The 14,164-nt window shown below is 38.6% G+C and overlaps 1 protein-coding gene across 1 annotated transcript in view; it reads right to left on the minus strand.

Annotated features, from left to right (window-relative positions):
• The window catches only part of kcnk3a (potassium channel, subfamily K, member 3a), a 28,853-nt gene extending 20,259 nt beyond the window's left edge, over nt 1–8,594 (minus strand). The window contains exon 1 of the mRNA XM_067482916.1: nt 8,085–8,594. Within this exon, the coding sequence (XP_067339017.1) occupies nt 8,085–8,367 (283 nt within the window). The 5' untranslated portion in view covers nt 8,368–8,594. The remainder of the gene's footprint in view (nt 1–8,084) is intronic.
• Nucleotides 8,595–14,164: the final 5,570 nt, after the last annotated feature.

Consider the following 14,164-nt stretch of genomic DNA (forward strand, 5'->3'; position numbering starts at 1 on the left):
TTGTGGTTTTCTGTCAAAATGAGCAATTGTTTCATTTCTTTGAGTGTATAAAAATCAGTCAAAGGAGTCGATCTGGGAAGGTAGGAAGTCACTTTTTGCCTTGCTTCAAGCAATCACAGCTCACAGAATTACGGCACATTTGATGATGGATTGTAAGTCTGCATTATTTTGAAGGGCTATTAGTCTAAAATAATTGAGAACCACTGTCCCAAATATTGGTCCTGACTCATCCACACAACTGCACCTCTTACTTTTATCATCCCTTCTGTATATGTACAGTATGTTTGGGATAAGCGATCAGACATTTAACACACACGTGTTGTGTGTTTAGACATTTGCAGTGCTACTGTAAGGTACATGTCACGATTTCTGAGTTATCCAGGGGTGCGGGCATGTCTGCAACCAAAGACGCTTTCATGTGAGGATATTTTTCTTTCTACCTTTTTTGCTTCCTTCACTTAATGACCTCTTCTTAACCAGCTGTCGTATTCACCTGCCCACATTAAATGTTTGTGCTCTTCCTAGACCTTTCATGGCACAAAGTGAAACAAGCCAAAGAGAAATCGCTCTATCATCCTTGAAACTATTTCAAGTTCTCAGTGACAGCCCTGAGTCAACTGTTCTCTCTTAATCATAGTATTACTAACATGTCACAGGCTTTGGGGCCTTGGAACCTTGAAGATTGTTGCATCATTTCACAAATACAGTGTCATCAATTTAAAAAAATAGCCTGGATTTTTTTTTTCTTGATGTCATATCACATCTCAGTGTGTCTTCGTGAGGAGTGAGGAGGGCAGTGCTTCACTGCAGAGCATGACACCAGGTTATATAAGGTAATTTGCCCTGTTTTAGGCTTTCATGTAAGTGCTAGGGAGGTTTAACGTTACCTTATCCCCCAAATCACTTAAAACCCAGCAGCAGGGCCTGGAACAATTTAATTAAGCTGTAAACTGAAACAGCTTTGGTTACACTCTGAAAAACTATAAATTCTCAATTGATTCATTGAAAATGGACTGGATGAACCAATTCTTTACCAAATTTGAACACTGTGTTTTGTGCAAATGTGGATATAGTAAAAAAAATATATATATATATAAAAGATGTCCAACAGAAGAAAAAAGCAGCTCTTCAAATGACTATAAAAGCCACACTGTCAAAGCAGGACATCATCAGGGAACAGTTTGAACAGAAAACTAATTTGGAATATCTTCATACAGGTTACTATAATGATTGTTGAGGGCAAAGACAATTGTCCCCTGGGCACAGACACTGGAAATGCCCCTCATCCTGTCTTTGGGTCATCTTGTTTTTGCATCTGTTGTGGTCATTTTGTTTTTCCTAACTGAGCTCTTTCAAACAGCACCTTCTGAGGCTCTGGCCCATAGACCCCCTGATCGCACATATTTTGGAACAAACACTGCCTGGTTTTCCCATCGACATGATGAAAAAAAATGTTGTGCATATCTGCATAGTTGCGAAATGGTCGAACAGAACAAACCATTAAATGCTGATTTACATCATTTGTAATTGGTTTTCTCAACAAAATATCATACAATACATTGTCTGCCTGCAGCAACCATTGCTTGATTCAACTTACTTTGGAATTTAACCAAGATCCTAATCTTCCACCAACCAAAATATAGCTGTGATACATTTTGTTGGATCTACGAAAATATGTATATATATTCTCTTCCTACGCTGGAATAAAAATGCTTAATAGTATCAGGCAACAATTATGTCCTTCCTTAAAGAATAACACACATTAATGTAACTTTCTGCACATGTGTTTTCAAAAGTCAAAGCTTTGTCAACTGAAACTATTCCTTCCTTTGTCATTAAGCAATAACCCAAACTGAAAGGAGCCCTTTAATCACACAGAAAAACACAATTAAAACATATGTATTCACTCACAGTTGGTGTTAATACAGTATGTGGCCAGAAGAGTTTTCGTATTCACATATTTATTGCAGTATTATCTTTATTTACAGTCTCTCCTCAGACAAGTATCCATCTCCTTCTGCCTGATGAAAGATGCCCGTGTGGAATAGCTAGGAAGAGTTATGGTCCTTGTGCAACCAACCACTTAGTGCACCAACCTCTTAAGTTGACTGAATAATAATGATGATACTAATGTCAGTAATTAGCATGAATAATTCAGCAGGTGCCCTGAAAATGGAGTCATGTCAGCTGCAAACCAAAGTCTGTCAGTGATGAAAAATGATCAGTTATTTTATTCACTGTCACTGTCCACTTATGGAAACATTAGATTCACTGACCCAGGGTGGACTTGCTGAACATGTCTGCTCTTTTCTCAGCAGCTGCCTGCTTCACATTAAAACACTAATATGCTTCCACACTTGACCAACAACATCAACATCTGATGTACTGGGGGTGACGTAGTAACTAAAACCAGAGCTGGATGGGCTTCTGCTCTCTGATTCAAGCCACTGCTAATGTGATGGAAGAGTGTTGCCTGCACACCAACCAACAGATTTTCCTCACCAGTCCAAGGCTTCAACCCTCACTGGATGCTATCATTTGGGATTATAGCAACTCGAATAGAGTGCAAGTACTGAGAGCATTTGTATTCATGTCCTCTCTCTTCCACAGAACACAGATTCATGAGGTCCAAGCACTGAGCTCACGTCTAGTAAATCAGCAAGAGGCAAAAAAACCAAATGATCTTTGAATGAAAACTATTTAACAGGAGGTGATTCACAATAATAAAAATCCAAGCAAAGCATGTGATTTTGAAGGAACGTTTTTCTAATTGCAAACATATGGTAATTTTAAAGGCTCCTATAAATAAACATTTTGGATATGAGTCTACAAGGAAGCTTAATGACTTCACAGATATGATATTTGACAAAAGCTCAAGAGTCAAAATGCCTCCTTTGCGAGATTGAGTCTCTGAGCAAAAACAGAAGAGGTTAGAAATAATGTCTGTTGTTCTTCTATCTCTGAGAGTTCTGCTTTTACAGTGGTCATGTATATAAACATTTACCAGCTAAATGTTTTCTGAAAAAAAAAAAAAAAGATCTTCAGTAATCTGGATAGGATGTTTCTTGTGTAGAAAATAGTTCCAAGAAACAAGTTTTATTTTTTATTTCAGGTTAACAAACTACATAAATAAATATGGTAAATTACCAATACACATCAGACCAAAACAGTGGCATAGCTGAATCAGACAACCATGAAATAAAACAAAATAAACAAAGTAAAATTATCCTGTAAAGCTGAAGATACTTCCTGAATAACACATTTGTAGTAGTAAAAAACAAAACAAAAGAAAAAAACATTTATTTTCCCTGCCCAAATTTCAAGTGATTTTGCCTGTGTGTGTAATTTGACTGATCCGATTCTTTAATTTAGCTTGTGTAAGTGTACTGTCGTATCATGTGGCATGGTACACAAAGACTAATTCACTATATGTCAATATGTGTTAGAATACAAAAACCATCTGTCCATGAAAAACAACACAACTGCTTGTTCCTGCCCTTATCAGATGTCAGCACATCACATAACACACACACACACACACACACACACACACACACACACACACACACACAAAGAGGGCATGACACATGTCTTATTTGTAAGACAGTGTTGGCTGTTTGTCCTCGACGTGGTTTGGATGACCTTGGACTGTAGCACGGACAGTTAGGGCACTTACAGACGCTGAAGTGGTGAGGACAAGATGTTCATCCCTGGAGGTGGGTGACTGTGTTCGTACCCCCCCAGGAGACCCCCGGTTCCCTATGATGAACCGGGGCTCTCCCCTCAATGTCCTGCCATCTTTAGAGTGATTTCTCATTTAACGCTCGTCTATTTTTCATTTGGGTTTTTGGTTGCATTGTTTCAACCCCTCCCAACAGTGGGAGAGTAAATGGACACCCTGCCCTCCGCCTCCACTTTCCTCTGTAGAGAGTGATGACCGATTACGGCTTCTCCTCCCTTCTTCACTTAAATTACAATATTAGCAGAGCGTAGACTCAACAGATCCTATCAGGGCAGTTGAGAATGTGAACAGAAGTGCAGATTTATTCATAACTTTCTAGGATATTATTGGTTTTTAGAGTTTTGACAACCTGCTGTATGTTTTATACAATTTTAAGAAATACTAAGCTTGACTCTGTCCGTCATGTTACAAACAGTTTTCACATCATCAAATGGAGCACTCTGGTCCTTGGGGGTGTCCTCTGTTGGATCCGAATGTCCTGAGGCCTCATTTCTAAAATGACTTTAATTATAATTTCAAACAATAGAGAGGAAATAAGAGGTCCGTGCCTATTTTTATATATTGGTTAGTGACAGAAATAGACTTAATCTCTCGTTTATAAGAGAAGAGCTTAAATAAATCACAGCCGTTGGTCTGATTTGCCTCCATAAAATAAAACGTAATGATTCAGATGTTTTGCCTTGTTGTGGCTGCATGATTTTCACTACAGTATCATCTTCTTGTCATTTCAGCTGTTCCCTTTCAGGGGTCGCCACCTGCCTCCATCTAACTCTATCCTCTGCATCCTCTTCTCTCACACCAACTAACTTCATGTCCTCTCTTACTACATCCATAAATCTCCTCTTTGTTCTTCCTCTAGACCTCCTGCCTGGCAGCTCCAACCTCAGCATCCTTCTACCGATATATTCACAGTTTCTCCTCTGAACATGTCCAAACCACCTCAATCTGGCCTCTCTGACTTTATCTCCAACACATCTAACATGATCTGTCCCTCTGATGTCTTCATTCCTGATCCTGTCCATCCTTGTCTCTCCCAAATAGAACCTCAACATCTTAAGCTCTGCTACCTCCAGCTCTGCCTCCTGTCTTTTATTCAGTGCCACTGAACAACATCTCTGGTCTCACCACCGTCTTGAACACCTTTCCTTTCATTCTCGCTGATACTCTTTTATCACAACACACACTTAAGACACTTTTCTCCACCCGTTCCAAGCTGCTTGCACTCGACTCTTCACCTCTTTTCCACACTCTCCATTGCTCTGAACCATTGAACCTAAGTACTTGAAGTCTGCACCTTCTTCACCTCTGCTCCCTGTAACCTCACCGTTCCACCTGGGTCCCTCTCATTCACACACATGTATTCTCTCTATATCCTGTACAGTATCCACAGTGTTACTGCTGTTTGCCAAGAAGCCAGTGGAACACTGGCTGGTGTTGTCATTAATTCTTTATAGCAGGCTGAAACACCAATCACTATGTTTGTAGCAGCCTTGGGGCTCACAATTACAGAATGCAGTAACAGACACCTGGTGCTGAGTTAGAGTGCAATTAGTCGGCTGCATCTGATACTGTAGGGTTACAAGTGAGAGGTCACAACTGACAACTGTCCCCGCTCACTAAACACAGGAGGAAGACTCAGATAGGATATGCAGATAAGAGCAGCTTCTAAAGCAATTAAAAGAGATGTTAAAGTGAGACTGTGCAGGAAGAAAAACACAAATCTGTTGTTTACAAATGGAATTTGCCAATTTATTGCCACTACAGCCTGGACCAATGCTGTGCAACTGACGTTAATGAGTACATTTACTGACTTTAAATCTCTTAAGTGTGTTATCGCATATTACATGTAAACATTTTATCGAAAAAGTACCTGATGTCAGACATGAGCATGACATTGCTTTAGAGAGAGAGCATTTAAGTTCTCAGCCCCCGTTCTCAAATGATTATAGATACTTTAGGTATTAATGATTGGCAAACTCACTGGTTGTTCTGAAAATGTAATCCCACCCAGAGCAACAGTTTATTTTTGTTTGTCACATTTTTTCTTATCAGCTTTTGTCGTTTTAACAAATGTTTTTGTGTCTCGGGTGGACAAAAACATGCCAACATGTACAGAAACAATCCTACCTAATGTGGGAACCAATGTAATAATTTTGGGTTGAAATAATTAAAGCGATTAACATTATAATAAAGTAATATAATTGACTATTACAATGTTAGCTGGTGTCATCCACAGTCCAGCTGAATGTCAATTTCTAACCAACTTCGTGGCGGCTACCATGTGGTCTGTAGTAATAAATGTAATCACAACCACTGGTTACAAAGGAGCACAGTGAATATTTGATTTCCTTTTCTTTTTGTTGAATGATATTTTTCACTAAAAATGGCCTTTAGGTTTGAAGCAAGGCTCATCCTTTAAGCAAATTACTAAATTTGATGGATTTCTGCTTGATTAGTTAGTTTTATAGTGTTGTAATTTATTGTAAATTTAAACTGTAATGACTGATGCCTGATGGGCTGTGCCGAGCGCAGCAGAGCGTGGCTGATGGTAGAAGAGTACAGCAGGGCAGGGAGAGGGGGGGGTTGAATGGAGAAGAGTAGATTGAGGTTGAGTATCATGCTAGTGATAGATAAAGTTGCATGTTTTAGATTTGATTAGTTTGAATTGCATGTAGAATCGCAAAAGAAATGACTAAATCAAAAAAGCAGATTTTGAAGGTCATGCACTAAAGTAAGTGAAGAGATGCGAGTCTTGCTGGGGCCTTTGAGGAAGAGCACAAAAGAAAGGGGAAACTTGACTTTCCTGCAGCATTTTTTTTTTCAAATGACAACCCTTAATTATGAGCAGCAGGATTTGATACTGGGAGACGTGTGTCCTTAAGAGTCAATCATGTAGCGTGGCTGCTCACGACTTGACTTTGAGGTGACCATTTTCAATCCTGTAATTCAATAAATTGCTCCAATATAAAAGATGGCAATGTGTTTGTAGAGCCATTTTCTTCCCGTTCAGTATAAAATGTCTGCTCATGCTCACTCTGTGTGAAGCAGCACACACAGTGTTGTAGTTTTCTAGCTGCAACCAACTCATGCTGTTATATGAAGAGTATGCTACCATAAGGACTGTATGTAATTATGTGGTGATCAGTATTTAGCTTATGTAATTTTGTCTTATTCAGGGTATTTTTCCATAATAAGCATATAACAATGCTGCAGAATGCAAAATTTTCATTTTAAAAAGTGTTATCAGTAGTGGAGGAGAAGTAATTTTACTGTACTTTTTTTTCACTACTATTTCCATTTTATTTAAATACATATCTGACAGTTGTGTTTAGTTAGTTTTCAAATTCAGAATAATATTACACAGTATACTTAACGGTAATATAATATTATAAGTGAATATCAGATTGCGCAGCAGTATATAAAGTGATTAAAATCCAACATTAGAGTAACATTAAAGTACTGTACACTATAATACTATAATGCTATAATGAATATTCAAAACTCGTACTTACTTAGGTACCTTTTGGTATTTAGTAAAGAGTATTTATTCACTATATTATTGCTACTGTCACTGAAGTAAATACCTTATAATAATTCTACTAATTCAGAGTTTTAGGACCATGTTATGGTGCATGCAAACTCAAGTCCATGCAAATTCTATGGGTAACACACACAATAACTACTGTAAGTAGGACATTTTTATGACACTACCTTTATCTGACAGCTTGGTTAAAGTTTAAACCGATAGAGAAGTATAGAACTTTAAATATTACCCACAGGAGAACCAACTGTAACTGAAAAAATACTACAGTAATACCCACATACACGACTGCACCAGTAGCAATAAATGCATAACAAGTAATATTAATACACACGTGCTGGTACATCATCTATGTTTGTGATACTTTGAGGGCATTTAGCTACTAATGTTTGTACTTGAATTTAGTTCTCAGTGCAATATTTTTACTTGGAGCATTAGGGTGGATATTGCAATAGTACTACATTAACTGATGTAAATAAAGAAGTATCTATGTAGATATAAACCTTTTATAGACAATTGCATATTATTTTAATGAAACATCTGTTGAACTTACTGTAATAAAGTTGGTATAAGTGCAGTAATGGCAGGCTTTTTATTGAATTTATAAAGTATTGTTCTTGTTGCTTGTGTTATCGCCTCCAATATCGCTTCGGCTCTTTATATTTTGCTGTGATTTTAGGATCATTTTAAAGCAAACGCTTCACTGACGGCTCATTCCACACACATTTACACGCACACATCAAAAAGAAAGCGAACTTTTAGACAAAGTTATCAGGAAGGATCTCAGGATTCCTCTCTTACCTATGGTCGTGATCACAGAGATGGCGAAGTAAAACGAGCCTGCGAATTTCCACTGCACCCCGGCTTTGTGCGGCTTCAGCTGCAGCACCACCTTCTCCAGCTCGTCAAAGTCCTCCCTGGACAAGTTGAACGTCTTGAGCAGCTCCGCTTTCCTCTGGTCCAGCTCTTTCCTCTGGTTCGTCTCCTGTCGGGATTCCAGCGCGTCGAAGATCGCCGCGCCGACGATCAGGTAGGTGAAGGTGCATATGATGAGGGCGAGCGTCCTCACGTTTTGCCTCTTCATGGTGGTGCGGCGTGTGTCAGGGGGACAGGCGGAGTGTCGGCGCTGGTCTGGAGGACGGGGAGCTCGGTTGGTTCATGGCTGTGCTGCTCTGACGGAGCAGAGGAGCTCTCTGATTACTTAATGAGCAGAGGAGCTGTTCATTCAGCACCACCCCTCCCTACCTCACCTCCCACTACAGGAATCCTCCTCCTCCACCCATCTATCCTTCCCTCGCTTTCCAGCCCAGGGAAACTGGCACTGTGCGTATTTCAGTTTAACCCTCCCTGCAAAACACTGTGTGGACTGTTTTATTCTTTGACATTGTAGCTGCAGTAGTAGAGAGATAAGTCACATGTTCCATGCAGCATTTTTCACACCAGCAATAGAATATGAGATCCTACAAATGTTTCGCATCTTTAGCCTTAAGACTACAAATAGAATATACAGTGCAGTATGTTTGCACACGGGTGATATTTCAAAGCACGTAAAGTTGTATTTGTACCAGGCTACAACTGTAAAAAATCCTGTCATAAAACTGCGTTTTATCATCATGAAAATCTGCTTTATTGGCTTTATCATTTTTGGACGTTAATTCTCTAACTAAGTTTTCACTAAGCAAACACTCAACTGTGACAGCTAGTGGACAGGTGAGGTATGATAAAGTGTGAATTTAGGCCCAAATATCAGCAGACATTAGCTGGAGCTGTGTTTAAATGTTATTCTGGGCCACGTGTAAACACACCAGCATTTTTAAACAGCATATTCCTCCCATAGTGATTCCCTGCACCCTTATTTTTGTTTGTGCAACATGCTTTTAAGAATTATTGAGGTTGTAGTCATAAAAAAAATTAAATACATTTATTGTAATACTCGAATTCGTGTTACTTGTTGGTGAGTTTATGACTGGAGCTGCAGATAAAGTCTAATATAAGCAACTGTTTTGCTACAGTATTTATTGTTTAAACATTTTCCACTTCCAAGGCTCTGGATTGGTAACAGCAGTGGCCGGAGGCGATATGTTTTGTGGTTGTCTGTCCATCCCATTCTCATGAACGCTCTCACGTCAAACCACTTGGCCTCAGGGCCGAACTAATTGGAGTTTTCTGGTCAGAGGTCAAAGGTTATGTTCACTGTGCCCTCACATCTATCTCTCTTATATATGAGCTGATTAGAAAATGGGTCTGGACAGACATGTACGTAAGCTGCAACTTAACAAAGCTGTGCGAATCTTTAAACCTGACTGACTGGTGGAGGAATACAAGACATTTCTACTTTAGAGCTGTAAACTGAATCTGTTCGGTCCTTTGAAGGCTCCTTATCAAGCTTTAGGAAACTGTGATAGACGTGTATACGTACGTTACAATTAAAGTCCCCAAAACTCCTCCAAAGTATTAAACAGTAACATGATGATTTAATATAAAACTATTTGACTTTTGGAGGAGAATCAAAAAGAACCCTGTGAGACTTCTGCCTTGTTTTGGTGACCACTGAACTACTACAGCAAAACAGCTGGGGGTAAAAAGCCTTGTTATTCATTCACATTCACTGCTGTGAGAGAGTTTTTTTGTTGTTGTTGTTTTGAAGAAAACTTCTCCATCTATGAATGATGCTCTCAAAATGACTCACACACAAACTTTCTACAGAGTCCAGCTGTTACTTTGGCTCCAGTGTAAATCTCCAGCGTCCGCTCTTTAACCCAAGTTTTCTCCCAGTGCAGCAAAGCAATACCAGAAGCAATTTTTCAAACTTAAGAGTAAATAAATATAATTTAAAAGTTTCAAAGCTTGTTACATTATTGTTTGTGTACAATGAGTGACAGTTCAGCAGCAACGACAGTGTGTGAATATAATCCGCGTTTAAAAAAAAGAGAAATGTGATGACGATTTGACACAAACAGACAAAATGTCAAGTGAAAGTCTTAACTGGGGCAAAATGTGTTGACCCTCAGAGTCACTGGTTTCCATTCGGAGGTTCCCTGACATGTTGTACACAGAGAGATGGAGACTCTGTTGAGGTCCGATATGATCGTCTTTTATTCCGTCATTAATGCTTATTTGTTTTCCTTACACTCATGCTTCTTTTCACAAACACACATGCACAGTAAAACATAGCAGTGGAATCAACTAAGCTGCCTTTGTTCATATAATCTCATTATGTAGGTTGCACTCAATTTTTCAGCTTTTTCAAATGGGATGTAAAGTTTTTATTCTTTGTTCTTACAAAATTAATATTTATGACTTGTGGTCATTTGACACGACATGATGAGTTGACTAAATGAACAGATGAGAATCCACTTGACTCATTCACTGACTTTATTTAAAAAACAGAAAATGCAATAGTTGATTTCCCAGCAATATTACAGATTTAAAACTCTTCAAACATTTATGATAGAAACTCTGTGTGTTTGTAACAATATTTTGTTCTTCACTTATGCTCAGATGTTGTTTTTGTGTTGATTTTGGTATAAAATGAAAAACTCAAACTGCATTATATGGGAAAAGCAAACTAAATATATATTTTTACTGATCAGGTCATGTAACCAAACAGTTGAGTCATCTTAATATTAAGTTTAGTTAACTTAACTGTTTTAGTTAACTAAAGCTTTACAAACTCAAACTCAAAGTTTTTTATGTGTTTTCATGGTAGCTGAGGACTTAAAGTATATTTCTGAGACAAGCTGAAAAAAAATTATTTACAGCGTGGGATGAATAAACTACACTTTTTGCAGCTTTTATCTCCTGATTACGTCTCAATATGAGCTTAGTTGTTAACACCTCAAAGAAAGCTCACATTTAAATCATCCTCACCACCTAAAATGCGTCATCTACTAACCTGTGACAGTGATTCTATCAGGGATGGATAGATCCTGGCCAATCTTAACTTCCCCACCATGAGTGAGGCTGAAAATAGCTCTGGCTTCAATAACCAGGTCAGTCAAGTCAACCGCAGCTGAGCCTGTTTAAATCCTCCCTTCACAAACTGAAGTGCTGCAGACCACAGCCCAATTAATTAAATTAGTTCATGACGCTCAAAAATAGAAAAAAAAATTATCAAAAATGTGGCCTTTCAAATTATGCTCTTTTCGAATGTAAAGAATAGGAAGATAATATATGTAGTGGACAGTATCAGTACACATTCTGAAATACACAAAGACCATTGTCTTTATAGGACATTCTTTATATAAAAAAGCACAATGTTGTTGGTCATTTGTACAAGCAAGAAAAGATGACAAACAGATGGGGGGCATGTAGCAGCTATAGCAAACATAACAGCAACCTAGTTTTTCGGCTTTGACAAGAGGTGGTTGGGGATGCATGGGTATGTCAAGTAAGCAGAGAACCTTCCCATGGGGAGACTGGAGTTCAGCGTGAACAACAACATTTTAATGACACCCAACCATGTTTTTTTATTTACTTCCTAAACCCAAGCTAATCTAATCCATGAAGAGGGGAAAAGTAAAGAAGTACAAGTACTTTGTTACTGTACTTTGATACATTTTTTTCTGTACTTTACTTAAGACTACTTTTACTCCACCACGTCTGAAAGCAAATATCTTTACTTTGTACTCCACTCCGCCCCTAATCGAAGTTGTGTTACATTTCGCAGTCACATTGCTTTACACATTTCAAAGCAAGAAAAGGTCCAAGTATGCCATTTTTGGATTTATTACATTTTGTATGAATCCCAAACGATAGTGAGACAGGACACATGTGGGCTATAACTGGTGACACGTCTAAGTTACCACTGAGAGGCTGCACCATAAACTCCAAAACCATATTTTCAGTACTGCTATCCCCACTCTGGTCTCTTAACGTACAAATAAAATGTTCCCAGTTCCCAGATTTTTCACATTGGCACACTCTGTATAACAAATGTCACTCGCAAATATGAGAAAAAAGCTTGCAGTGACTGTGGTGTAGGTCTGGTAAAAACAAAGCTTGAGTCAGACAGAATGGACTGAAACTTGCACAATGATTTATATTTCTTTATTGAAGAAATTATTACTATATAAACATCTATTGGGTCATTACAGAAAACTGTTCCTCCTTTTAAATAATTCAAGTTAATAATGAAAGAAAAATAATAGAAACTGTACAGCCCAACATCACAAATTAAACTTTTGGCTTAAGAGACTTGATTATACAAAACATGTATTTCCTTAGGCCCTAAAATCAGGAAAAAAAACTCCCAAAAAGGAAAAGCAAACAGTTTGGAAGAATCCTCTTCCAGGAACCTCCCTAAGAAACTTTGGAACCGTAGTGTTTTTTTTTTTGTTTTTTGTTTTTGTAATGGCCTCACAATCGAAGGCTAATAGCGTGTTAGTTGTGAACTATTTTCAGCCTCAGTTAATTATACATTTTGTACCCTTGAGAGTATTTCAGCAGGACAGTGTACGGTCTGTGGGACTGACTCAAACTGAACAACGGCGTCCTTGTTCATCATAATAAAAGACTTGCGTGACACAAAGGAATCAGTCACATATTGGTTTTTGTATTTTAATACAATTTGTTGACAAAGAAAAAAATAGAACCCACTTATCATTTACCAGCCACAATCTGCCGCAGTGACCCAACAGATGTTAATCTCACGAGGCCTCTAACAACAACAAAGTGGTGTAAGTAAACTAAGAAATGACTTTACAAGTTGGCAGAGCATCAGAAAGAAACAATGGATTTAACATAAGGTTCTGTTTAATGTGTGTGTTTTTTTATTTCTCACGTTGGCTCTGGGTCACTATCAAAAATAAGAGGATCGGTCTCAGCTGTGAGGCCAGGCAGCGCTCTGTGTCTCCCCCCACTGTGTAATCAACGGTACATCCTCATGGGCTCGAGCACTTCCTGCACCCGCTGACCCCTTCTGAGTAAATTTTCCAGTGGCAGAATCTGACCGCCGGCGGTTTAAGCAAGGGATCAGGCCTGAACCCTCATTACTGCGATTTTGGAGAGGCTGCAAAGTCCACAGTGAAGCTAGAGCTTTGATGTACTTTGAACCTCATGGGTCCCCAGAAAGAACATCTTAAAAAAGTACAGTGACGCATATCTAAAGTTCCCAATAGCAAACATCTACGAAAGAATAATAAAGGACGATGATTTTTGATTGTATATATGATCCTATTACTGCAGACTAAACATAATTTTTGAATGTCTCTACTGTAGAGGGTGAATTCCTGTGATGCTACAGGGTGGCTAATTGCAAAAGTGAAATGCTTTGCAATACTTACCTGATTCCGTCTAAACCTAATTCAAATTTAATGTAAAAGTGTTACGCATGCCTCTGTGCGTCCGGCTCTTTTTCATTTTTTCCCCCCTTAGGTTACTCTTCCTCGACCGGTTGCGCACCTGAGTATAATCGATGCTCAAGTGGAGGGAGGGTGAGGGGATAAAATGGAGGTGGGTAGTGCAGGAAGTGGGAGGAGTTTTGTAAGGAACTTTCTCCTTCTCTTTCTCTTTCTCCTTCTCTTTCTCCTTCCCTTTCCCTTTGTCCTTCCCTTTGTCCTTCCCTTTCTTTTTGCTTTTTTCCCCAAGCTGGTGATTCTTTTACTCTGTGCACAGTTAGGTGCTGGGGTTTTGTTATTTAGTTTGTTATGTTAGCTTGGGCTGGAGTCAGTTATTCTCTCTTTATAATCTCTTTTATTTGTTTAGGTTTAGCTTTCATTCACAGTATTAGGTAGTTTATGGAGGAGACACTGTGAGCTAGGGCCCTACGTGTTCTCTTTGGCCGGGGTCTCCAGTCCCTGTTTGTTTCTATTTTTTGGTGGTTTCTTTATTAGGAGAAGCTTTTGATCATAAATAAAACTTGTGGGTTATAAGTTAACTTT

Source organism: Channa argus, chromosome 17 (assembly GCF_033026475.1).
Source record: "Channa argus isolate prfri chromosome 17, Channa argus male v1.0, whole genome shotgun sequence".
In the NCBI taxonomy this organism is placed as follows: Eukaryota; Metazoa; Chordata; class Actinopteri; order Anabantiformes; family Channidae; genus Channa; species Channa argus.